Raw genomic sequence first — 25,816 nt, 5'->3', positions numbered from 1 at the left:
TGTAACCCCACCAAACCGTTCTGTATCTGTAAAATCTTCCTTACTGTCCTGTTTTAACATCATCACCTTGATAACTTGTTATGATCTCTTACCTTAATTAGTTTGTACAGTTTTGGATTACTGGTCACTTTGGTTAGACCCTCAGCATGCAACTCTTATACCAATTACGCTATTCCAGCCATTTAGTTTGTCTCCAGCATCACCTTATTTTTAATTTTTTGTGACTATCTCTCTGCCTCATTTAATTGGATTTTAGATGTTGACACTTTACTCACACAGTCTGACACTTTTGATCACCTGCAGGGATTTATTATTCAACACTCTGTTCAAAGCATTTGTTTGATCTTTTGATCTCTCTGCCCATTGATCTCTGACTATAAATTCTGTCTCTGTTTGCTGTTCTTCACTTCACCGGATGAAGGGGCAACACTTGTGATTTCAAATAAACCTGTTGGACTATAGCCTGGTATCATGTGACTTCTGACCTCGACCACCCCAGTCCAACACTGACACCTCCACATTGTAGATGGTGGACAGGCTCTGGGAGTCAGGACATGAGCTACTCACTACAGGATTCTGGTCTGTTCTGGTGGCTACAATAAATGATCCAGTTCAGTTTCTGATCAATGGTACCCTCCAGGATTTTTGATAGTGGGGGATTCAGTGACGGTAAAGTCATTGAATGTCATGGGGTGATGGCTAGATTCTTTCCTGGTATATGTATAGCATGAACGTCATTTACTTATCATCGGTCCTGATATTGTCAAGGTCTTGTTACATTAGACATGGACTGCTTTAGTATCTAAGGAGGCACAAATTGTACTGAACATTACACAACCATCAGTGAACGTTCCCACTCATGAATTTATGATAGAAGGAAGGTCAGTGATGAAGCAGCTGAAGGTGATATGGCTCACATCACTCCCCTGAGGAACGCAGGAACTCTTGCACTGAAGTGGTAGAGTCCTTAACTCTAAGCCACAAGGGCCAGGTTCAAGCCTACGTGCTCCAGAGGTTTGTAGTAACATTTCTGAAAAGGTTGATCAGAAAATAGCTATAATGAGAAACTCTTGCACAGACATCCTACCACTGAGAATACAGATCTCCAGCAGGTTTACAGTGGCATTCCTCATTGCATCCAGACACCTGTTAGTCCAGAGGTCCTTCAGAAATCAGCACTCAGTCACAGATCTAAAGCTGACACTCATCTGATGAAACAGCACTCCTTCTCCTTCCTCTTGAAGGGAGCACTGAAGGTGGCAACAGTGCAGAATGCATTCAGGGTCAGGGAACCTCAATGCCCATCACCAAGATTGGTTCCACCACTGCCTCAGTCCTAAAGAGTAAACTGCTACAGTGGGCAGATACTGAAAGAATGATCAAGACGGAAAAATCTACTTGACCTCGTTGTCGCGGAGGTAGCAGTCATGGATGCACCTTTATTTATGAATTTTATGAACTTAGAGCATAGGTCAGTACTTGGAACTACGATGTTGTGGCCATTACAGAATTCAGGGACAGGAAGTCCTGGGATTTAGATGCTTTAAAAGAAATAGGGAAGAGGTAAAAGAGGCGGGGGAGTGGCATTGCTAGTTAGGGCTAGTATAGCAGCTACTGAAAGGCAGTTCGAGAATGATATGTCAACTGAGTCAGTTTGGGTTGAGGTCAGGAACAAGAAAGGAGCAGTCACTTTGTTGGGTTTTTTTTAAAATAGACCCCCTATTGGTTGCAGAGAAGAGGAGGAGCGGACTGGGAGGCAGATACTGGAAAGGTGCAGAAGTCACAGGATTGTAGTCGTGGGTGACTTCAACTTTCCAAATATTGATTGGAAACATTTTAGTTGTAATAGTTTAGATGGAGCGGATTTTGTGCAGAGCGTTCAGGAAGGATTCCTGACATAGTATGTAGATAGACCGAGGAAAGGCCACTTTGGATTTGGTGCTCGGCAATGAACCGGGCCAAGCGTTAGACCTGTTGGTAGGAGAGCATTTTGGCGGTAGCGATCATTACTCTGTTACTTTTACAATAGTCATGGAAAAGGATAGGTACAAACAGCAGGGTAAGGTTTATAATTGGGGAAGGGTAATTATAATTCTGTTAGGCAAGAACTGGGTAACATAAAATGGGAACAGATACTGTCAGGGAAGAGCACTATAGAAATGTAGAGATTGTTTAAGGAATGCATACTGCATGTGATCGATATGTTTGTCCCTAGCAGGCAGGGAAGATGCGGTCGAGTGAGGGAGCGTTGGTTCTCAAGAGAGGTCGAACGATTAGCTAAGAGGAAGAAGGATGCTTATATAAGGTTTAGGAAACAAGGATCGGAAAAGGCTCTAAGGGATACAAGTTAGCCGGGAAGGAGCTGAAGAAGGCTTAGGAGAGCTATAAGGGGCATGAGAAAACCTTGGCAGATAGGATCAAGGAAAACCCCAAGGTACATGTACATGAGGAATAAGAGAAAGGGTAAGGCCGATCAAGGAGTGTAAAGGGAATTTGTGTACGGAGCCTAAAGAGATAGGAGAGGTCCTTAATGAAAACTTGTCTTCGGTATTCACAACTGAGGGGGACCTAGTTGTAGGGGAGGACAGTGTGAACCAGGCTGGTAGGTTAGGGGAAGTGGATGTTAGTAAGGAAGATGTACCAGGAATTTTGAGAAACTTAAAGATAGATAAGTCCCCTAGAACTGATGGGATTTATTCAAGGATTCTATGGGAAGTGAGGAAAGAGATCGCAGGGCCTTTGGCTATGATCTTTTCGTCCACACTGTCCATGGGTATAGTGCTGGAAGATTGGAGAGTGGCAAACATCATTCCCTTGTTCAAAAAAGGGAATAGGGATAACCCCGGAAATTACAGGCCAGTTAGTCTTACTTCAGTGGTGGGCAAATTATTGGAAAGGGGTCTGAGAGATAGGATTTATGATCACTTGGATAGGCACAGTTTGATTTGTGATAGTCAGCATGGATTTGTGAGGGGTAGATCATGCCTCACAAACCTTATTGAATTCTTTGAAGAGGTGACCAAACACGTGGATGAAGGTAGAGTAGTGCATGTGGTATACATGGATTTAAGTAAGGCGTTTGATAAGGTTCCCCATGGTAGGCTCATGCAGAAAGTAAGGAAGCATGGGATAGGGGGTAATATGTCAGATTGGATTCAGAATTGGCTGACCCTTAGAAGACAAAGGGTGGCAGTGGACGGAAAATATTCAACATGGTGCTCAGTTATGAGTGGTGTACGACAAGGATCTGTTCTGGGTCCTCTTCTATTTGTGATCTTTGTAAATGATTTGGATGCAGGAGTGGAAGGGTGGATTAATAAGTTCATGGACGGTACGAAGGTGGGTCGAGTTGTCGACAGTGCAGAGGGCTGTTCTATGTTACAAGGGGACGTTGATAGGATGCAGAGCTGGGCTGAGAAGTGGCAGATGGAGTTTAACCCTGAAACATGTGAGGTGATTCATTTTGGAAGGGCAAACTTGAAAGCAGAATACAGGGTTAATGGAAAGATTCTTGGCAGTGTGGAGGAGCAGAGGGATCTCGAGGTTCATGTCCACAGTTCCTTGAAAGCTGCCACCCAGGTGGATAGAGTTGTTAAGAAGGCACATGGTGTGTTAGCTTTCATTAATAGAGGGATTGAGTTCAAGAGCCGTGAAGTTATGCTCCAGCTTTACAAAATCCTGGTTCGGCCACAACTGGAGTATTGTGTCCAGTTCTGGTCGCCTCATTACAGGAAAGATGTGGAAGCATTGGAAAAGGTGCAGAGGAAATTTACCAGGATGTTGCCTGGAATGGAGGGAAGGTCTTAAGAGGAAAGGTTGAGAGAGCTAGGGCTTTCTCTTCAGAACGACGAAGGATGAGAGATGACTTGATAGAGGTGTGCAAAATGATCAGCGTTATAGATAGAGTGGACAGCTTGAGACATTTTCCTAGGGTGGAGGTAGCTATTTCGAGGGGGCATGATTGTCAAGTGAATGGAGGTAGATACAGGGGAGACGTCAGAGGTAGGTTCTTTACTCAGAGAGTGGTAGGGGTGTGCAATGCATCGCCGGAAAGGGTAGTGGAGTTGGCCTCATTGGGGCATTTAAGCGGCTATTAGATAGGCATATGGATGATAGTATAAAGGTAGGGGTGGAGGTTAGACAGACCTTAGGTTTAGGGTAAAAGTTCGGAATAACATTGTGGGCTGAAGGGCCTGTACTGTGCTCTACAGTTCTATGTTCTATAATTCATGGGGATGTGGCATCACTGGATAGGCCAGTATTTATTGCTCATTCCTAATTGTACCAGGGCAATTATAAATCAACCACATTGCTGTGGGTCTGGAGTCACATGTAAGCCAGATCAGGTAAAGATGGATTTCCTTCCCTAAAGGACATTAGTGAACCAATGTGTTTTTAATGACAATTGACAATGGTTACGTGGTCGCCATTAGCATTTTATTCCAGCCTTTTTACTGAACTCAAATTTAACTATCTGCCGTGGTGGGATTCCAATTCATGTCCTTAGAACACGAGCCTGAGTTTCTGGATTTCTAGCCCTCTGAGTGGCATTACTTCTCAGCTGCTGCCTCCCCTGTCCATTACCGTAATTTTTTTTTTCTATTCATTTACGGGGTGTGGGTGTTGCTGGCTGGCCAGCATTTCCTGCCCATCCCTAGTTGCCCTTGAGAAAGTAGTGGTGAGCTGCCTTCTTGAACTACTGCAGTCCTCCTGCTGTGGGTTGACCCACAATGCTATTAGGGAGGGAATTCCAGGATTTTGACCCAGTGACAGTGAAGGTGGTGGTGTTCTATATGTGTGATGCCCTGTCCTTCTAGATGGAAGTGGTCGTGAGTTTGGAAGGTGCTGTCTGAGATTCTTTGAATTTCTGCAGTGCATCTTGTAGATAGTACACACTGCCGCTACTGAGCATCGGTGGTGGAGGGAGTGGATGCTTATGGATGTAGTGCCTATCAAGTGGACTGCTTTGTCGTGGATGGTGTCAAGCTTCTTGAGAGTTGTTGAGGCTGCACTCATCCAGGCAAGTGGACAAGACTTATGCCTTGGTGGACAGGCTTTGAGGAGTCAGGAGGTGAGTTACTTGCGCAGTATTCCCAGCTTCTGATCTGCTCTTGTAGCCACTGCGTTTAAGTGGTGAGTTTAGTTGAGTTTCTGGTCAATGACAACGCCCAGGATGTTGACAGTGGGGACTCAGTGATTGTAACACCATTGAATGTCAAGGGATGGTGGTTAGATTGTCTCTTATACCAATGGTTATAGCCTAGCATTTGTGTGGCACGAATGTCACTCGCCAGCCCAAGCCTGGATATTGTCCAGATCTTGCTGCATTTGAACATGGACTGCTTCAGTATCTGAGGAGTCACAAGCGGTGCTGAACATTGATTAATCATCAGCAAACATCCCACTTCTGACCTTATGATGGAGGGAAGATCATTGGTGAAGCAGCTGAAGATGGTTGGGCCTAGGACACTACACTGAGGAACTCCTGCAGAGATCTCCAGGAGCAGAGATGATTGACCTCCCACAACCATGACCATCTTCCTATGTCAGGTATGATTCCAATCACTCGAGAGTTTTCCCTGATACCCATTGATTCCAGTTTTGTGAGGGCTCCTTGATGCCACACTCGGTCGAATGCAGTCTTGATATCAAGGGCTATCACCTTGCCTCACTTCTGGAATTCAGCTCTTTTGTCCATGTTTGAACCAAGATTGTAATGAGGTCAGGAGCTGAGTGGCCCTGGCGGAACCCAAACTGGGCATCACTGAGCAGGTGCTGCTTGATAGCACTATTGATGACACCTTCCATCACTTTACTGATGACCGAGAGTCGACTGATGGGGCGGTAGTTGGCCGGGTTGGATGCATTCTGCTTTTTTTGTGTAGGGTGGTAGAAAGGATCACCACACACTTGAAGGATGCTGCCCATTTCATTTCATGGCAGACTTAAAGCCAGGCCATCAGCAGCAGAACTGTAGTCAACCATAACTATAACTTTAAGACCTGGAATATCCCCAATCTACCATGACTGTCAACTCTGGCTCAATGCAAAATTCAGGAGGGTGTGCCAGGATCTAGACTAAATATAGCTAAACGTGAGGTGTCAACCTGGTAAATCTACAACACAAGATCACTTGCATGCCAAACAGAAGTAGCAATTCTACAACCAACAGCTCAGATCTAAGCTCTGCAGTCCTACCCATGTTAAGTTGTGAATGGTGGTGGATTATTAAACAACCAACAGGAATAAAGTGCTCCACAAATATCCTCATGTTCAATGACCAAGAAGCTCAGCACATCAGCATAAAAGACAGGAATGAAGCATTTGCAACCATCTTTAGCCGCAAGTGCCAAGTAGTTGATCCATCACTATTCACTTGCTGTGGCGACCAACATCACAGATGCCAGTCCTATGACAATTTGACTCATTCCATGTGACATGAAAGAATGGGTGAAGATGCTGGATACGACAAAGGCTATCGGTCCTGACAGCATTCCAGCAAAATGAAGACTTGTACTCCAGACAAGCTGTGTCTTCAGTCAAGTTGTTTTAGTACACCTACAACATCGAAAATTTCCAAGTATGTGCTGGCCATAAACAGCAGGACAAATCTAACCAAGCTCCAGGCAGAGATGCAGACAACAGCAAAGCCCGTACCTGTCGGATCACTTAGTGAGGCGGTCATTTCTTTCACTGGAGCGTTGGTAGAGAACACGCTCTTGCCAACATTCAGGCTTGAGGCACACTCAGCCGTTTCATCCTCCTCATCCACATCAGGGAACTCCCACTGTGACTGGCCCGTCTGCTCATTGAGATAGAAATAGCGCCGGTGCTCCCTACGGCGTGACAGAAAGGACACACTTAGTTTGGGGGTAGCTGCGGACACACCCTGCCAGAGGCGAAAAAAAAAGTTTTTTTTTGCCAACAAGAGGTTTCAAACCTCCTGCTCCTAGCTGACTAGGAAAAGCAGAGGTTAATGAAAACCTCACTATTCAATTTTGGTTTGTATTTTTGTTTTTTTTAATTAATATTCTGAACATTTAAAAAAATTTTGGCCCAATTATCAGTGTTTTTGGTGAGAGAAAACTGCTGCCTGATAATGGTGGCACTGAGCAGGGTGTCTGATGGGTAACTCAGACATCCCCATTAATCTAGAAGCAAACAAGGAAGGAATTGGTGCAAAAATATTCTTCATGCTGAAAAATAAAACAGTAATTTTTATATATGTATTAAAACACATTTACATGTTTAACAGATACAGTAAACTGTAGTAAGAAAAAAGAAAATAATTCTGACCTGTGCTTCCGGCAATAATCTTGGTCTTCTCTCGTAGTTGCTGCAGGAGGCACTTTCCCTCTTTCTCTTGTGTAGTCGGCTCAGGAATTCCATCTCAGAAATTTCCAGCAAAGCGCAGACATTTCTTGCATGCGCATTTTCTCTCCCGCCCCTTTCCCCTTTATCGTTAAGCCCTTACTCAACACAATTATATGAGCAGTCTATCTGTTCAACTCCAACAATCAAACCTCAGCAAGAGAAATGGCCAAATTTTGAGGATTACATTTTAGGCTGGTCCAATGGTTTTGGTTTTGCTTTTAGGATTTGTGTACATGCGGGAGCATTACCAAATTAGCAGTTTAGTGAGCTGGCAGTCTGCAACTACTGTTGCCACGTCGTCATGTGGAGATGGGGAGGGGGGAGTCACAGTTCGGTTGTCACGTGTCAAAGGTGAAAGGTGAAAAAGTAGAAGAGTGCGTACCTGTCCCAATGGCAGGACCAGCCTTTTGGGGATGCATTAGATTCATAGTGTTTAATCTGTAAATCAGCTTCCTGCAGTTTACGTTTCAGGTATTGGCCATTCAATGCTCCTTCTCGCCAGTCTGATATTCGAGTCTGAAACCCAAGACAGACGTCACGGAATCACAGAGGTGTACAGCACGGAAAAAGAGGCTCTCTCGGAGCATGTCAAACACCGATTCAAACTTAGTGCGGAATGAACAGTCAATTCTCAAACCTCAATCTGGAGCAGCAGGAAGTGGAAGTTGGAGATAGACTGCCGGCTAATTCCCAGGAATTCCAGCTTACTGGAGAGAGTGTTCGCCAATTCAGCAATCTGAAACTAAGAAGAGTGTAAGTCCGTATTAAGGTTCGAATATTTGCAGCCCCAAGATGTCCTCATTACCCCCTCTACCAGTAAGCCAGTATAGGGCAGGCGATAGTCACAGCAGTTAAACTATAGGGCAGCTGTAATGGCAGCACAGTCTGGGCTTTCTCACCTTTAGTTCACCCCGGTCATCCTTCTCTTCTGGAGGTGGTTTTGGTGCAGCTGCTTGCTTTTCTGTAGGTCCTTCAAGATCCATGTCACACTCCTCAGGATCAATGCCTGGCTTTTCAGGAGCTGCACAGAGAAGTCAGGTGGTGGGGAGTAGAAGCATGAAGCAGGAAAGTACATGAGCAGGTTTTAGAAATCATTTAACTCTCTGCTATATCAAAGTCACACACAACACTCAACCACTTACTTTCAAACCAAGACCTTCCTGCCCAAACCTATAACAACAACCCAAGTTTAACTGTCTAAATGACTGCTGTACTGTGATTCCTGCTTAATTTCCTGCTGGTTTCAGGAGTAAAGGGAAATAAGGTCCACTCTCTCAGCTCATTTCTAATGGGCAGAATGGAGGTGGTTTTATTTGGCGTAAATCATTAAGTTTGCTCATTATAGTCACAAAAACTGGCAATGAAGGCAGTCTCATACTCATCTGTATTCTAACTTTTAAACAAAGCTTTCACAGGACGTGGGACGTTGCTGAATTATGCCAACATCTCTTGCAATTATCTAATTACCCTCAAGAAGGGTAGGTGTACCCAAAGTGCTGTGAGGAAGGGAGTCCAAGGCAGACTCATTAATCAGAGTTTGTGCCTTGCCCTGAGAGTGTCTGATTGTGTCAAGCTCCTTCTATATGGTCTGATATGAAGAAACTGTGACCATTTAACTTTGAATCATGTTGAAAATGTTAAAGGTTGAATATGATAAACAATATAGCACTGTGCCACTGGTATTTAACTAACAGGATCATGAGTTGTGAAGGTGACCATAATGCTGCTGCACATAAACCTGAGCTGGTTTATGAATGTCTGTACTTGCCATAGCTAGCCAAGTCTTGCCCCATCTTGAGGCTATGCACAAAAGAAATGAAAGCCTACTACACTGCTAGGACAGCAAGGTGGACAGGACAGTGGGGTTTATGAATCAGGTCTTGCAGTGCTAGCCACATTCTGGAGTAAGAGGCCTAGCTTGGTAGCCCAATCAGGTAGCCCTTGGAATGAAGTTTCCCCAACTACTTACCAGTTTCAGGACGGTGTGTTTCCTCTGGGGTGGTGTCACGCTCCAGGTTATCGGAAGTATGGCTGGTAGACTCAGGGCTGAAGGTGCGAACCAGTGCCTGCCACTTCCCTTTCCTATGGACGTGTTTGCTGTTCTCAGACACCTGACCCTCCTGCACTAACGTCTGGCTGCAATCAGAGCGAGGACTAGAGCCAGTCAAACTGGCATCGCCCTCCTCCAGTGCACGCAACTCTGCCTGTGAACACAGGGTGCAAGTCACGACCATTGATATAAAAAAAGCTATTACACAAAGTTATGCATGAGTGCCTTTGTCTTTGTTGTTGCCATTTTTTGTGGATGTCGTCCACGGTGACCAGATATTACAGCTGTGAAACTGAAAGATCTTCTTCAGTGTTACTTCTTACCCTGGTATACAGGACTTTGGAATGCAGTAAAAATTGGTACAGGTGTGATTATCAATGCATTCAAATGCTCAACTGTATACTTGGTCCAACCAGCTGTTTATTACCGTTGGTCCCAGCAACCAGTCCATAATCTCACACTGGTGTTCAAATCAATTTTTTCATTCCAAATGAAAACAAAATGTTAATGCTGGCAGATTCTTAGTGGCATCACTCACTGTATTGCGAGTAACACTTCAACCTCCACAGAAAGGAATGTTCTATTATGATGCACCATACACTACTCTACTGTAAATCAGAACTTCTTGTTTAATAAGCTGTTTCAAAATCGACATGCAATTGCTTGAAGGAATTACACAAATTACAAATGGTAGTTTAATTATGCTAATCATAAACAATCAATTCTTTTTTAAACTATAGACAACTTGCATCAATTCAGTGGAATAAAAGTTCACCTTCTTTCTCTCCAGTACCAATTCTAGTTCCCGGGTATACTCCTCCTCCTCTTCTTTCTCCACAGCCTCCTCTTCCTCTATGCTCTCCAGGCCAAGGTTCAAGCTTGGACGATCCTCTGGAGTTGCTTCTTGCACAGGTATGCTGCAGCTGTTCTTGGTACTGTCCTCCTCAGCAACTTCATCCTCCTGGCAAATTAACTTCTTCCGCCACTTCTCCTCAGCTTTCTTCACCTCCTCAGGGATGAGTGGAGCCAATAGAGATGCAGCCACACCAGAACGTTCCTCCTTCTCACCGGCCAGTGCAAACACGCTCTCGTTAACTTCCTTTGGAACCAGAAAATCACAGGTTAGAGACACGACACACAATGGAACCAGAACGGCCGCAATTCAAAGTTACCTGGACATCAGTGGCCCCACCGAAATAAATGCAGGCTTCCGCACAAGATTTTATTTTTGTTGCCCCTTTGCCCTGCAGAAAAGCAACAGATATCACATTATTTCACCCCTACCTTCTTCTTCAGGTTTCTGCCATCTGGCTTTGTCACAGTTTGGTCATGGTGATAGACGCCTGTGTGCTGATAACTACTCTCCACCTCGCCAGCGGACAGGGTCATGGAGCTGAAAGACAACATATGGTAACATGTGTTTCCTCACTGCACTGTTCAAAAATTCTGTGGCAACACACCTTGCCTGAACTGATTGGCCTTGCTGACTCCTTTTAAAGCTACTGTCATAACCATACTGCTGCACATTGTGAAAAGACAAGTGAAAAGGCTGCTCATTCTCTACATATTGCATAGGTAATCCTTACATAACCTGGTTCCCTGGTTTCAATGTTCAAGTTATATTAGTTATTTAAAACGCTGGTTGGAACCCATTTGGCATACGTCAAGAAGAATGGATTGACCTTGTAGAGGTGGAACACAGATTCACAGAATGAAACCATGGTTAAGAGTCTAATTCTGTGGGTAGGTTGCAGACTACGCTTGCAGTCTCATGTAGGGGCAATCTAATTGACAGGTTTAAGATGATCAAAGTGAAAAGAGAAATTCTTTGCTTTGGTCAGGAAAAGCCAGAATGAAGGGACAGAACCTTAAAATTGGAGGTGGGATGATGTGGTATTGAAAACTCTTTTCCCCAAAGTTCGCCCTGCCCACGCAGAAAAATCTGGGGCTCAATTGAAAATCAAAAAATAACACAGCAAAGATACTCAGGAAATGGAGCAAGTAGATCAACTAAGGTGGAACATGCTTAAGTGGCTGAATGGTTCACTCCCATTATGTTCTGAGTGGAAATGGTCAAAGATCTCATCAAATCACTCACGGTTGGGAACTCCACAGCTGTGATAAAGAAGAAATCCAACCTTCCACAAGAGCTTTGCTATAAATAAATCCAACTGTACACCTGTCCAGCATATTGTTCCTAAACACAGGAACCTTAAACTGGAGCTGTGTGACTGCAGACACAGAGCAAACAAGGCACTGGGTTGGTGGCTCTTCAGTGAAGTTACAAGCCAGGACTTCTCAAAGTGGTGGCTGGAAACCCAAGGACAAGGATGAGCTATAAATACCTGGGCTGCGCAACCCGAAGCAGTAATGGCAGCTAGCTTGTATGGATCAAGTTATACAACCATGTTCCTGCTCTAACTGGCCTTCTCACTGAAGGGCTGTGACAATCTTCAAGCTAACTAAATGGCGCTTTAAAGTGCTATGACTCTCACTGTTGAGCCAAAACCTCCTTTGTTGACTGCCTTTGCAAACAAATATTTTGTTTAATTTCATACTTTGGGTTTATTTACCAACTGCAAATTAGTTTTTATTAAATTACATTGACTGCACCTCCAATTTTCATTTCTCTCCCCTCATCTTTAATATCTTCCTATAATTTGCAGACAAATTCTGTGATTTCCTAATAATGCACCCTAAAGCACTAAAGTGGTGAGCATATTATCTAATGGCCGGCCTTCGAAAACTAAACAACTGACTTGCATTAAATACAAAGTAAATGTTCCTTTCTGAAGGCAATGTCAAAGATCTCAGGCAAAGAATCCCAAAACTGCATAATTGAGGAGTGCTGCCTCTCTACCCGTATCAATGACAACATCTGGTAGCACCATTTCTTGAAGGAAACTGTGCATACATGCTCTTACTGGGGATTTTACTAAAAATGTCACTGCTCTCACGTGTGGCTCAGTGCATTACTGTTATGGCCCACAGATGCCCCCGGCCACTCTATAGTCATCCACCTCAGAAAATCGTAAGTAAAATTTAAGTTGCCATAGTCCCACAGGGACTCATTAGAGAGAAGGACAACTGTTGGTGGTTTAACCTGAGGGCGGCCACATCTCAAGCAAAGAGCGAGGTTAAGAAGGTGGGATCTTCGTGGGAATTAAAGAATTACTGTTGGTGTTACTCTGCATTGCAAATCAGCTCTCTTACCAACTGAGTTAATCAACCCCAAAAAGAACATAAATAATAGCAGATCATGTAATCCTTAAAGCCTGTTCCACATTCAAGTTGATCATAGAATCTAGAAATAAAATTCACTTTCTGCTCCAAAATTCGACCAGGCTCTAGTCTTGATGATGGTGTGCTCATCAGGTGAGCAGTCACAGGTCTCTGATTTAGATTTCCAAAGCTTCACAAATGACCAAAGACATTTCTTACGTGTCCAAAATGGCTGACCCCTCCAGAGAATATAAGCCCATCTGATCATGGTTTCCACATCTCAGTAGCCAATCTAGTGAATCTTAGTTCCATTCTCTCCAAGGCAAGTCTATCCTCCCTTTGATTAACAGACCAAAACTAGACACTGTACTCCCGGAATAGTCTCACCAAAGTCCTAAATAATTGCAGCAAGGTTAACACTTTCTGGTAAAGACCAATATCCCACTTGGCTACAATTTGTCTACTATTTACTATACAAGTCTGTTAACCACAATTCATAGACATGGACCCCCAAATCTATACGAATACCAATGTTTATAGATCCAGAGTGGATAAATTCATATCTCCACATTATCCCCTCATCTACCACAAATCCCAACAACTTAACCAGTGTCTTTTATGGCCCCCTCAGTTACAATTCCGCACCCAGTTTTATATCAACAATCTGTACAGTCTCTAGTTTTGGCCTCTGCCCAAGTGGAAACATTTCATTATTTCAAACACCACCTGGTCACCCCTCAGCCTTCTCTTTGTTACCTCATGATCTAGATGATGTGTATTACTAGGAGTATTTTACACAGCACGTTGAAATGTGAGCCCCTCCTTGCGTCACTGTCTTGAGACCCTTCTCCATCCATTACTCTTGTACGGTGCATACATAGAATAGATAATCTTGGATTACCGTATAAAATTGGACATCATAACTTTTTCACACATTCTCCTTTGGGTCAAACAGGACGTCAGGATCAGTGTTTAAAAGAAAATAGCAAAATCAGAACATTAGTGAGTGGCTTACTTTTAACGGTGAGTGGAAAATACGAATGATAAATTGTACTGGAAATAAAAACCCATGTCATGGAATTACAGGGTTTAAAAGCTCAACTGTGATGTACAAGGAAGAACTGTCCTGTAACGTCTTCATTTTATGATTCTGATTGCTTTTATTAACATGCTAATCTCTCCAGCATATTAGCAGTTAAGGATTTAATCTATGAAGGAGCTCCTGAACATGTTTGCACCAATGCCAACTGAAATGGGCCACTTTGAAACAAATCTTGCCTTAAAATCAACCATGAGCCTGAACACCCCCTTGCCCATTTTCTACCTGTCACTATTTAGTCACTTGCCTCACTGAAATTCAAGAGGGGGAACAAGGAATGAACAACTATAGTGTTAACTGAAATTCCCCAGCTCTTTAGGCTCGGTGACTCCAGCAATATCACAAATTTGTAAATAACCCATTACAGGTTGTGTTGTAATGCTTAACCTACAGCCTCCATGTAACCTGCAGAACGCTAATTGGTTACCTTCTGCATGCTCTCAATAGTAAACGGGTACAGGAAGAGACAGAGGTAGATGCAAGATCACCACTTGCACTACACAGCGATGAGCGATTGGTCGTATCACAACTACTCTTGTGCAAATCAAGTTGCTGGGCCCCCTGGCGAGGCAGCCCTTCACATTTCACACTGCTAGGAGCAGAGACATCGCACATCGTTTCTTTGGTTAGAATCAGTGTAATATCAGCAGTATATTTCAAGCTGTGGCCCCTTCCCAGCTTCAATCCCTCACTCTTCTTGTAAGTACTCACATGCTTGTCTGTCTTTGTTTCAATGCCCTCAATTTGGGCCATGTGTTTTGCTACTGCTGCGTCTTCTCCATTACCGTGGTAAACTTTCTCTCATGGAAAGACACAAACGGATGTAAACAACTGTCAAATGTGCATTTCCATCCATTCCACGCAACTAAAAAACTCTGGATTCCCACACAGATCACATGCATTAAGATCAAAGCATGTGTCCAATCACGACATGGGATCAAACATCACAGAATTACAGGTTGGGGTGGATATGAAAGAATGCTCTTTCAGTTGCAAGTCAAATCTCAATTTCTCCAGTTTGCCCCGCTGCACCGGGATAAGCCAGTGCTATTGAGATGCCTCAAATGATTCTACATAATCCAGTGCACAACATGGCCTTCTCCCTTGGTCAATGCATGGGTGCAGTTGTGGAGGAAGGAAATGGAATTTACACCAAGTGCCAATTTTAAAGCTTTTCTTTAATTTGAAAATAAAGTTAATGCAATTCTATGTTGTATACACAAAGCACCCAGCAATTGAAATCCTTCCATTTTGTGTCGACAAATAGCATTAAACAAAATATAGCATTGGAATGCTTCTTAGGCGGTGTGCTGACTGAGCTTGTGTAGACCCATTGTAGTTAAACACCTACCTGTGTTGGTAATGGAGCCCTTGGAGTTGAGCAGCCAAGTAGAGGGGCAACTCCCATGTCACTTCATTAGTTTGAATATTCCAATAATAGTAGCAGCCAGTATTTTCATCCCACACCTCCTGCCAGTCGCCCATATCTACATTAACTGCACAGAGAGAGAACAGCATAGTCATTACGGCTACACATAAAGCACAAAACACATCTAATTCCAGGCACATAGTCCTCCAGCAGGACAGTTAGGTGGTCTGACTTATAGGTAGTAAATTAGTTTGTATATAGGAGATCGAGGGAACATACTCCAGTAAGCGGCATTACAACTAGTAATGTCTCCCAAATGCCTGTATTGGAGTTTCAGATGTTTACTGAAACTGTTAATGATTTGTATGAAAGAATAAAGAACTATACACCCACGTTTCCTGAACAACACCAAATTAGGTGGCACAGTTAACACGTACACAAGAACAAAAAGTTGCAAACAGTTATTCATAGATTAAGCTTGTGAGTGAAACTGCATGATGGCATTTAATATTTAGTGGAGGTATTGGCCTAGTGGTATTATCACTGGACTGTTAATCCAAAGACCCCAGTAATTTAGAAAAAAAATCTAGAATTAATGAATCTCTTGTTGATTGGCAGAAAAATACCCATCCGGTTCACTAACGCCTTTTATGGAAGGAAACTGCCATCCTTGCCCGGTCTGGCCTACATGCAACTCCAGACCCACAGCAATGTAGTTGACTCTTAACTACCCTCTCAGCAATTAGGGCTGGGCAATAAATGCTGGCCAAGCCAGTAACACCCACATCCCATGAATAAATTTCAAAAAAAAAAAAAAAAAAAAATGGTAAATCATAAAGACAATCACTTCAGGTCCAATGAATTCAGATAAGAGTATATTCTTCATGTAATTTCCTCAATGCACTATAGGAAATACACAGTTGAGAGGTTTAAAGATCCAAATGCAAAAATACTAAAAACTAGTGATGGGCACAAAGACTAAGGTAAAAGGCTCCTGAAATGCTGGCCTTTAGCTCAAAGCAACTGCAGTACAAAGTTATTTAAACCCTACATGGAATACTGTATTCAATTTTGAGCATACCATAACGTGGTCATATTGGCCTTGGAGGGCTCCTATCGACATTCACCAGTGCTACTAGAGAGAAATAGTTAAATTAAGAGGGTATTTAGTGCAGGTTTGCATTCCCTCAAGCATAGTTTATTAAAAGGTGGTGCTTAAAATACTTCAAGAATTTGATTAGGGTAGTTAGAACAAAATCACTCCCTCTAGTGACAGTAGGAAGCACTTTTCTACATTTGCACACAACACCAACGTGGCTGGTAGAATGCAGAAATCCTTCAGCGTGATTTGGACAAGGTGAGTGAGTGGGCAAATACATGGCAGATGAAGAATATGGAGGATAAATGTGAAGGTAACCACACAAAACAGGAAGATGATCTGAATGACAATAGTTTGAGAAAAGAGTCGTGCAATGAGATGCACTTGTACGCTAGTTGCTGAAAGTAAGCATGCAGGAACTGCAGGCAGTGAAGGCGGAAAATGGTATTGGCATTCATAGCAAGAGGATTGGAATACAGGAAGACTTTGGTGAGACCACACCTACAGCACTGTATGCAGTTTTGACATTCTCATCTGAGGTGGTTATTCTGGTTATAGATAGACTGCAATGAACGTTTACCAGACTGATTCCTGGGATGGCATGACTGACATATGAAGAGAGATTGGTTTGGTCAGAACATTAGGGTGTCTTCAATTTACGAGTGTTTGACTTACAAACACTTGTACTTACAGTGTTTGAAGGGTGCAATTTCAAAGATCTGACATAAAAACATTTCCTGTACTTACAAACACCTGCTATACATCACCTTGCATTGTATTCTAAGTTGTGTTCAAATCAACTTGCAAATGGACTCAAGAACAGAGCTCATTCGCAATCCAGGGACTGCTTGTATATTCATTGGAGTTTCGAAGAATGGGTGAGGGGAATCTCACAAAAAATTACAAAAGTCTAACAGAACTCGACAGGGTAAACATAGGAAGGGAGTTACTGATGACCGGGGTCACAGTCTAAGGATACGGGGTAGGCCATTTAGGACTAAGGAAAAACTTCTTCACCCAGATAGCGATGAGCTTGTGGAATTCTCTGCCACAGAAAGTGGTTGAGGCCAAAATATGGAATGTTTTCAAGAAGATGATGGATATAGTTCTTAGAGTTAAAGGAATCAAAGGGTATGAGGTGACAACAGGAACAGAGTATTGAGTTGGATGATCAGCTTTAATCATTCCAAATGGCAGAGCAGACTTGAAGGGCTGCATGACCTATTCCTGCTCCTTCTATGTTTCACAAAGTGTAGAAATCAGGAATTCTCCAAAATCTGTGTCGTCTGGATGTCGGGCAGCAAAGTAATTTGAAAATTTCTGTTGGAAGTTGTGAGATTTTTGTTACCTCCACGATCATTCAGGCTAGATTTTTATACATAATGGAATGAGGGAAATAGTAATGGATATATGAATTAGAAGTTAATTGGGTCTGAATTGATTGTATAAATATAGAAAGCTAATAATCAGTGGCAGGGACTGAGACTTATGGATTGTGGCCAAGTGAAATAAAGCACTCACACATCGTCTTGAATCCTGTTTAAATAGTTATCCTTTGGCATATTGGGCTATGTTTCAGGGTATGATTTTCACTGCTATTTTGTGAAAATGAGCCTTATGACCAGAGGAACAATGCAGTTCCAAATGTGGACCTGGATTACTTCTTTACCAAACATGTAAATAGCCTTAGAGATAGTAGGAACTGCAGATGCTGGAGAATCTGAGATAACAAGGTGTAGAGCTGGATGAACACAGCAGGCCAAGCAGCATCAGAGGAGCAGGAAAGCTGACGTCTTGGGCCTAGAACCTTCTTCAGAAATATTCAAAAAATTTCCGAAACGCCAGCTTTCCTGCTCCTCTGATGCTGCTCGGCCTGCTGTGTTCATCCAGCTCTACACCTTGTTATCTCTATGTAAATAGCCTTAGTACTCTTGTTACCACTCAGAGGTAAGAGAAGATGAAAAGGTTTCTGGGAATTGGACGATTTGATCACAGATGAAGATTTGGACAGGTTGTTAACTTTCATGGATAAAATTGATCAAAAAGCTAATTTATTGACAGCTTAGTCAGATTTGGACATTTAGAAAGACCAAGATGAGCAGTATGAAAGAGCACATAATGGAATTCAGTAGGTTGCATGCAAGACTGCAAAAACTTCATTTGGAAATTCCCCAATCTGCGCTTGCAGTTAAGTTATTGGGCTGCGCCAAAGTGTCAAGTGCGGACTGACACCTTGTTTTGATCAGAGTTAAATTTGTGGATAAATATACGCTGCTAGAACAAATGTTAGAAGCACAGAAAATTCCTGGGAAAGCATTCCTTTCCAGCAGCATTCGTGGCACAATGGAGTCAACTGGTGATTCAACAAGAAGTGGAGGACACAACGTTAACAAATTGGTGAGACCATCTAGGTACAGGCCATAGTTGATAACCACAGTTCTCCTTTTGTACTATTAGAAATGAGAACAGCAATGTAATGGATAATTTTGAGAAAGGAAGAGGATTTGGAATTTACAATAAGCAAATGAACACTAGAAACAAACATCCAGGGTGATTCAAAGTATGACCACATCATGAACTGTCCCAAACACTGTTATAAAGTATTCAAAACCAAATATGAAACAAAGGATTCAGAGGAAGAAATCAGAAATCCCGATCAAAGACAGGGCATTGTATTGGTCACAAGAACCTTCAGCTCAGTGATCAACGTGTTGGTTGCAGAGCTTTTCAGGCAAAGGCAACTATGTTAAAAATATGTATGCATTTTGCTCATTGTTTCTCAAAAGATTAAAACTTTTAGCAAAAAAAAAATGCAGAAATAAGAGATATGGAAGGCAATAAGTTCTTAAAAGGTAAGCGATAACTGCAGCATTTGCAAGAAATACTGAAGGACACCATAAGGGCCTAACACAAGTCTAACCTTAGCAAGAGATTTCAATGAGGCGGTGACTTAAGAAAATAAACCATTTTACATGTCATAGATTTGGTAATTAGATTTTGTCAGTCAACAATAATGCACAGTAAAGAAGAATTATGGGTAAAGTAATGAAAAAAGGTTCAGGCACAGGTAGAACTCGCTAATGAAGAATTCAGCTGTGTGTGTGAATATAGACATAATAGTTATGAATACAGCAGCAGAAAGCTCTTATTGTAATGGAGTGTGAAAGGAACCAAACTAAGAATTTGGTGCAGAAGGCAGGAGGATATAGTCCATAACAGTTAGATATTATAGGATTCCTAAAGTTCCATCATTAATAAGTGATCAGCTAACAACTTGAGAAGGGAGCTACAATGAGTTCTGTTTTCCAGAGCATTTGAATATACTGTGGATGGGCAGAAAGCCTGTATTTAAGGCCAGGGGAAGACACAGTATTGAGGGCAAGGAGAAGAACTCCCTAAATATGTATAGGAAAACTCTATTAACCAACATATTCATGCCACACAAGTGCCGGGCAATGACTGTCTCCAACAAGAATCTAACCACTGCCCTAACCATCAGCCCAGCATTATCATCACTGAATACCCCTCTATTAAGCACCTGGGGGTGACCACAGACCAGAAACTGAACTGGACCAGCTGTATACAGAGGGTCCCCAAATTATGAATGCTCGCAGTTACAAGTGAATCCCATACAGGGGTTAATTTTAAAGATGTGGCGCATGAACATTTCCTGTACTTTCAAACAGCTGCTTTATACTATCCTGCATTGTGTTCCAGTTTGTGAATGCACTCCAGAATAAAATCTATTCGCAGCCCATCTATTGTCTGGCTAAAAACGCAGGTCAGAGGCTGAGAACCATGCAGCAAGTAACTCACCTCCTGACTCCTCAAAGGCTGCCCACCACCTATAAAGCACGAATCATGAATGTAATGGAATATTCCCAACTTGCCTAGATGGCTGCAGCTCCAACAAGTCAAGGAACTTGACATTATTCAGAACCAAACACCCATTTGATTGGCATCCCATCCATCACCTTCAATTTTCACTCCTTTCAGTACCAAGGCAGCAGTGTGTAACATTTACAAGAAGCAGTGCAGCAATTTTCCAAGGCTTCTCAGACTGCACCTTTCAAATCTACCTAATAGTATTAGATGTTATATAAATAGACCTCCAAAAAGGTTATGTATACTACATAACAGATTTATTTAGAAAATCAGAAGCTCATAGGATTAAAGGCATGGTTGTAAGGTGGGTAAGTAATTAGCTGAGGGATAGGAGGTTAAGTATAGCGACAAAAGACATTTTTCTAACCAGTCAGGTCCTACAGAGCTCCATTTTTTGGACTATTATTTTCTTAATATAAAAGTGACTAGCAGCTAAACAAAGGTAGCACAATTATCAGATTTGTAAGTGATTTTCGAATTTGGGAGAAGTAAACTGAGGGATGAAACAAACTAGGGTATTGAAGACAAAAACAAAGCAAGCACGCTTAGCCTGTACAAATCACTGGCTAAACCCACCTTAGTGACTTTATTAAATTTAGAGTTTGGTAAAGCCAGGATTCTCCTTAAACAGCGAAATATTCAAAATGGAGTTTTGATGAAGCAAATAGGGAGAAACTGCTTCCTTTCACATAAAAATGTCAGCACCCAATGGTCAGAGATTTAAAATAATTGGCAAAAAAATGAGAAGGGCAACAAGGAAAAGTTTCGGATCACAACATAATGCCCAAAATATTGGTAGAATCAGAGTCCAGAGCAATGTTCAAAAGGCAACATTGAAATACATGTAATAAGGTCTAATTGGCAGGTTATGGGATGAAATTCGATATTTCAAAAAGGTAGGACAGGCTTAATAGGTTGACTAGTCACCTGTGCTCAGAAAAGTTGATGATGAACAGTTACAGTCAATGAGCACCATATATAGTATTAATCACAGACCTCCAATGTACTGGACATGTACCAATTACATACCTCCAGCAAGTGAGTACTGTGTATCGTAGTGCCAATCAGTTCCCACGTGACTGCCTTCCACTGTTGCATTCACTTCACTGCTTTTATGGTTGTTTGCAGCTTTCTGAGCAGTGGGTTCTGGTCGTGGTGGTGTGGGTGCTGGCATTAGCGTCTCAGTGGGAGCTGCCACTGATTCAGAGACAGGCATGGGTGCTGTAATTGCATCAATCTCCTGCATTTACAGAAATACAAACATGACACTTGAACAAGCATTGATTCAGCCCACACTCAACTCAATGCTGCCTTTCGGACTCAATCTCACAAAGTGTTCAAAGAGAAATAGGAACAGGAGAAGACCATTTGACCCTTGATCATGGTTTGCCCTTCAATAAGATTACGGCTGACCTGATCACAACCCCAACTGATTCCCACGCATCCCCATAATCCTAGACTCTCTGTAGATTAACAATCTGTCCACCTTAGACTTGAATACATTCAGTGTTCTGCCTCCACTGCTCTCCGGGGAAGAGAATTCCAAACTCAAATGACCCTCCAGGTTCCTCCTAACCTCCTAGTCTTAAGCAAGGGAAACAGGGCCTCTTTCTAAATTCACCCACAAGGGAAAACATCCTATCAGCATCCACCCAGTCAATCTTCCACAAAACCAATTTCTTATTGGCATCCAAAAACAAGACCACATTTTCCCATGCAGAGAATCCTTGCTCACTGACCCAGGATCTGCAATATAATACGCATACACGTGGAGAAGATCGGTATATGTACGGAATTGTAGAGCAGACTCAATGGGCTGAATGATCGACTTCTGCTCCTATGTCTTATGGTCAAACTGTAACTGGATTCAGTCAGCCACACATTCAGTTCTGTCCTCCAAGGCTGAGATTTTAAGCTCCAGTCTTAATGGATGGTCCTGAGGTGTTGAGAAGCTGCACTAAGCAAAGGACAAATAGGCAAAAATCAAAAATAAAAAAAAACAAGCCTATAACATCAAAGAACAAATGCAACTAGTTGCCTACGTCCTTGTTTCCTGTGGGTCAAGGACAGTGGAAGGTGATGGCCACTTTCACCTATAGACCATCTGAATGAATATTTGTTGATGCACAACCAATCAAGTGGGCTGCTTTGTCGAGTTTGACAGTTGTTCAAGCTGCTCTCAACCAGGTAAGTGGAGAGTATTGCATCACACTCCTAATTATGCCTTGTAGATGACGGACAGGCTTTGGGGAGTCAGCAGATGAGTTACTCACACTTAATACCTGCAACTTGTAGGTGATGCTAAAGACCACATGTCAAAACATGGAATAGGTCCAACACAGAGATTTTTTGTAACTGCTCTTTGTCAAGTGCAGTCACCTTGATTGCTGAAGTACCAGAATGAGCTTTACTAGTTCAAAACAGAGACAATGAATGCTGGGAATTTGAATGGGAAAAACTGAAATTGGCAGTGAATGAGATTCCAACTTGACATGGGGAAACACGGGGAGCCTAGAGCTATAATCCTTCCTTCAACAGGGACAAACTTTCAGAATTAAAACCATAGGCACTTGTTCACCTCCTCAGTCACAAATTCAAATCTACCAGGCAGAGGTTTAGCACAGATGACTTTGTTAAGGGCCAACTGTTACAAGGCAAAATGATCAAATCCCTGTGAGGTTTCTAAATTGGCATGCATCTGAACGTGGACAAGGACTTATGACAGTGACTCACCTATACAGCATTTGCTGATAATAAACTTCCAACAATTAAAATCAGGACATAAAGTCTATTAGGAATGGACAGTCATGCTCCAACATGTGGGAGTTGGGAGCCATGGAGATCACAGGCTTGTGGAGAAGGAGGGGCAGTGCACCATGTACGTGGGATTAGAACAAAGAGGAGGAGGAATAGAGAAACAGGTTGCCCTTAGTATAAGAGAAGGAATTGAGAGAGGTATGGGTGGCAAAAACCTGTACTTGCTTATGCTTTACAAGTATCAGTTAATTTTTAAGCAGCATCTTAAAGGAAGAAAAGAAAAGAGGTGAAAAGATTTTTGGGAGGAATTTCACAGCTTCAAGTACCAGCTGAAAGAACAGTCATCAAGGGTGGAGTGAATTGAGATACCAAGGCCAGAATTAGACGAGTACAGACATTTCAGAGAGCTCCTCCAGTCCGACAACTCTAAGAGACAGAGATGAGACAGTTGAGGGATTTGCGGAAACAAATGATGATTTTAAAAACAAGGCACTGCTTAACCGGGACTCAATGTAGATCAGTGAACACGAGGTGGTGTATGACTAGAACATGACAAGTTAGGATACAAGAAGCAGAGTTTGAATGTCCTCAGTTATTGCAGTAGAAACTGTGCAGCCAGGTAGGAATGTGCTGGAAAATCCTAGACTACAGGTAACAAGGCAAATGAAGGTATCAGCACCGGAAAAGCAAAGAAAATAGGTGGAATTGGGTGATGTTACAAAGTGGAAAAGCGAGGTCTTAGTAATAGGTCTATGATTGGGAGGTCATCTTAAATATCACATCAAGTTTGCAAACAATCTGGACGTCGGGCAAGTATTCCCATAATTTAGCAACTGTGGGAAGGAGTGGGGAAAATCAAGGTGGGGTTGCTGACATACATATGCAAGCTAACATGCTTTTCGACGACATTGACAACATCAGCACATCAATGAGAAATAGGAGGGAACCGAAGATAGATACTCAGGGAAAACCAGAAAACTGTGCAACAGAAAGGGAACTCACTGTATAGATTTGATCAATAAGAATGGAACCAGAAACAAATATGTGTAGTCCTACCCAGCTAAAACAGGAGATGCGCACTGGAGCAGGGGAAATTAGGAGGTAAATCATGTCAAAGCTAAAGGAAGAACATGGATGGCGAGGAGGTATAGGATACGATTTCTGAATATGATTAAACTTGTCTTGATGTTATAGCTAAGGAGATCTGATTGAGGAATTCAAAAGTTGTCATGTTCAAACACTTAGACAGGCATGAAATTGGAAACAGGACAGTGGTTTGCATCGACAGAGCAATCCAGGGTTAATTTTTTTGAGCAAGGTTTGATGTCAGCTTATCCAAAGGAGAGAGGGTTCATACCTTGTGGGAGAAATCCCTCAAACTTAAATTATATAGGATGCAGGAATCGAAGCTGGGTGAAATGAGGGCTGTGCTTGGCGTGGGGGTGTTGAACAGAGAGGAAGAGAAGATGCAGGCTATGCGCAGGGCTTGAAAGGTCAACCTAATCCTCACCGCCATGAAGTTCGCCAACGTGCTGTCGATGTCTGCAGATTTGCCAGTCTGTGGCTCTGCCTCTTGAGGCTCAGTGTCAGGACCATCATCATCCTCGCTGTCTGTGTAGGCTCCGAGTAAGCCCAACCCACCTGCAAGTCAGGATTACATATAAAAATAGCTATCATCTGCTTTTTCCTCCACCTCTCACCCACCATGACAGTCACCAACAATTCTCCAGCAACAGTTCACATTGAGCAGATGACCTCAGATGTGAACTGTAGACATGGGAACAGAAATGAACCATGACAGATTAAGTGAATGGTCGAATGACAAAAAGGAGTGCAATATGGACAAGTATTAGTGCTGAAAATGACAAATGTTTAAAATGGTTAATAGGGTAGATGTAGCTAAACAATTTAATCTGGTGGTGCAATCGCGATACTACAGCTAGGCCATCCAGAAATGTAATTAGGAAGTAGTTACCTGTAGTCCGGACTGCAGGTTCCTTTGCTGTCCCATTGTCGGTATTGTTTGAACTCAAATTAACAAACAACTGATCAGATGCTTCCTCTTGTTCATCTGCAGTAAAGGAAGGATATTACAGTCTGAAGGAGGAGGCAGTCACTAAAATAAACAGCTAGAAGGACTCATGATGAATAACACACTTCCCAAAACTTTAAAGAAATTGCAGTAAATAAATCACTCTGCTTGCTCATGAGTCTGAATCTCCCTGTGGAGCTCAATGTCCATTCTGGGGAGAATGAAACAATCATGGTGCAAGATCACAATTTAAAAAATGCCTGGCTGGAGATCCAGCAGCTTTTCTCAAAACACTCAAAGCTGGCACATAATGACATAACACAAGTAGTAACTGGAGGACACAGGGACAGGTAAGAGCTTTGAAGAACCAAGAACTGCAGCCTAGCAACTGTATGGTTTCCCCCAAAACTCAGCACGATTCACCCCATCAGCAGCTGGAAACACAGCTGTTTATTTTAATCACATAACTGATTCAAATTTGTTCACAGTTAGAGATCAGCAAAAAAAATTGGGCACCAGAATATGCACAGAAACAAGAAGCAGTCAGCAACCAGCTACAAAGAAACCAACTCTACTGTAGTTACCAGCCTCAGTTGAATTCAATTTCAGCTGTGTTCTTGAGGGGTAACAAGCTGAGACAGGTGTGGGGATGGGAGGTCACACAGCCAAGGAACAAAAACGTTAAGAGAAACCCATAATGCTCTCCTGAAGACCCACAGCTCAGGTTTGAGACTCTCAGCTGCCTGCAGGCCAGGACCTGGTTGATTTATGGATTTCTCGCCATTCAATCAATACCATCACAAGAACAATTCCCCCTGCACCATCAGCACTGGTATAGAAACAGGAGGCTGCCGTCAGCATGAATCAAAATGCCAAACAGTCATTGAAAATATATACCTGATTAATTTTTCATCGAAAATTTTAATTAC

At 42.5% G+C, this 25,816-nt stretch overlaps 1 protein-coding gene across 2 annotated transcripts in view; it reads right to left on the bottom strand.

Annotated features, from left to right (window-relative positions):
• The window catches only part of fnbp4 (formin binding protein 4), a 41,308-nt gene that overhangs the window by 12,971 nt on the left and 2,521 nt on the right, over positions 1 to 25,816 (bottom strand). Inside the window, exons 2-12 of one of the 2 annotated variants that reach the window (XM_020534207.2) lie at positions 24,831 to 24,926; positions 24,366 to 24,496; positions 21,128 to 21,338; positions 15,097 to 15,241; positions 10,709 to 10,817; positions 10,200 to 10,523; positions 9,344 to 9,578; positions 8,274 to 8,395; positions 8,012 to 8,116; positions 7,757 to 7,890; positions 6,658 to 6,836 (exon numbers count right to left, since the gene is read on the bottom strand). In XM_020534207.2, the coding sequence (XP_020389796.1) occupies positions 6,658 to 6,836; positions 7,757 to 7,890; positions 8,012 to 8,116; positions 8,274 to 8,395; positions 9,344 to 9,578; positions 10,200 to 10,523; positions 10,709 to 10,817; positions 15,097 to 15,241; positions 21,128 to 21,338; positions 24,366 to 24,496; positions 24,831 to 24,926 (1,791 nt within the window). Of the gene's footprint in view, positions 1 to 6,657; positions 6,837 to 7,756; positions 7,891 to 8,011; positions 8,117 to 8,273; positions 8,396 to 9,343; positions 9,579 to 10,199; positions 10,524 to 10,708; positions 10,818 to 15,096; positions 15,242 to 21,127; positions 21,339 to 24,365; positions 24,497 to 24,830; positions 24,927 to 25,816 lie in introns of those variants that run through there. The other variant, XM_020534209.2, reaches the window with a different exon arrangement.

The sequence above is a fragment of the Rhincodon typus genome, chromosome 17, assembly GCF_021869965.1.
Source record: "Rhincodon typus isolate 14 chromosome 17, sRhiTyp1.1, whole genome shotgun sequence".
Classification (NCBI taxonomy): domain Eukaryota; kingdom Metazoa; phylum Chordata; class Chondrichthyes; order Orectolobiformes; family Rhincodontidae; genus Rhincodon; species Rhincodon typus.
This window is presented reverse-complemented; position numbering and strand designations above follow the sequence as displayed.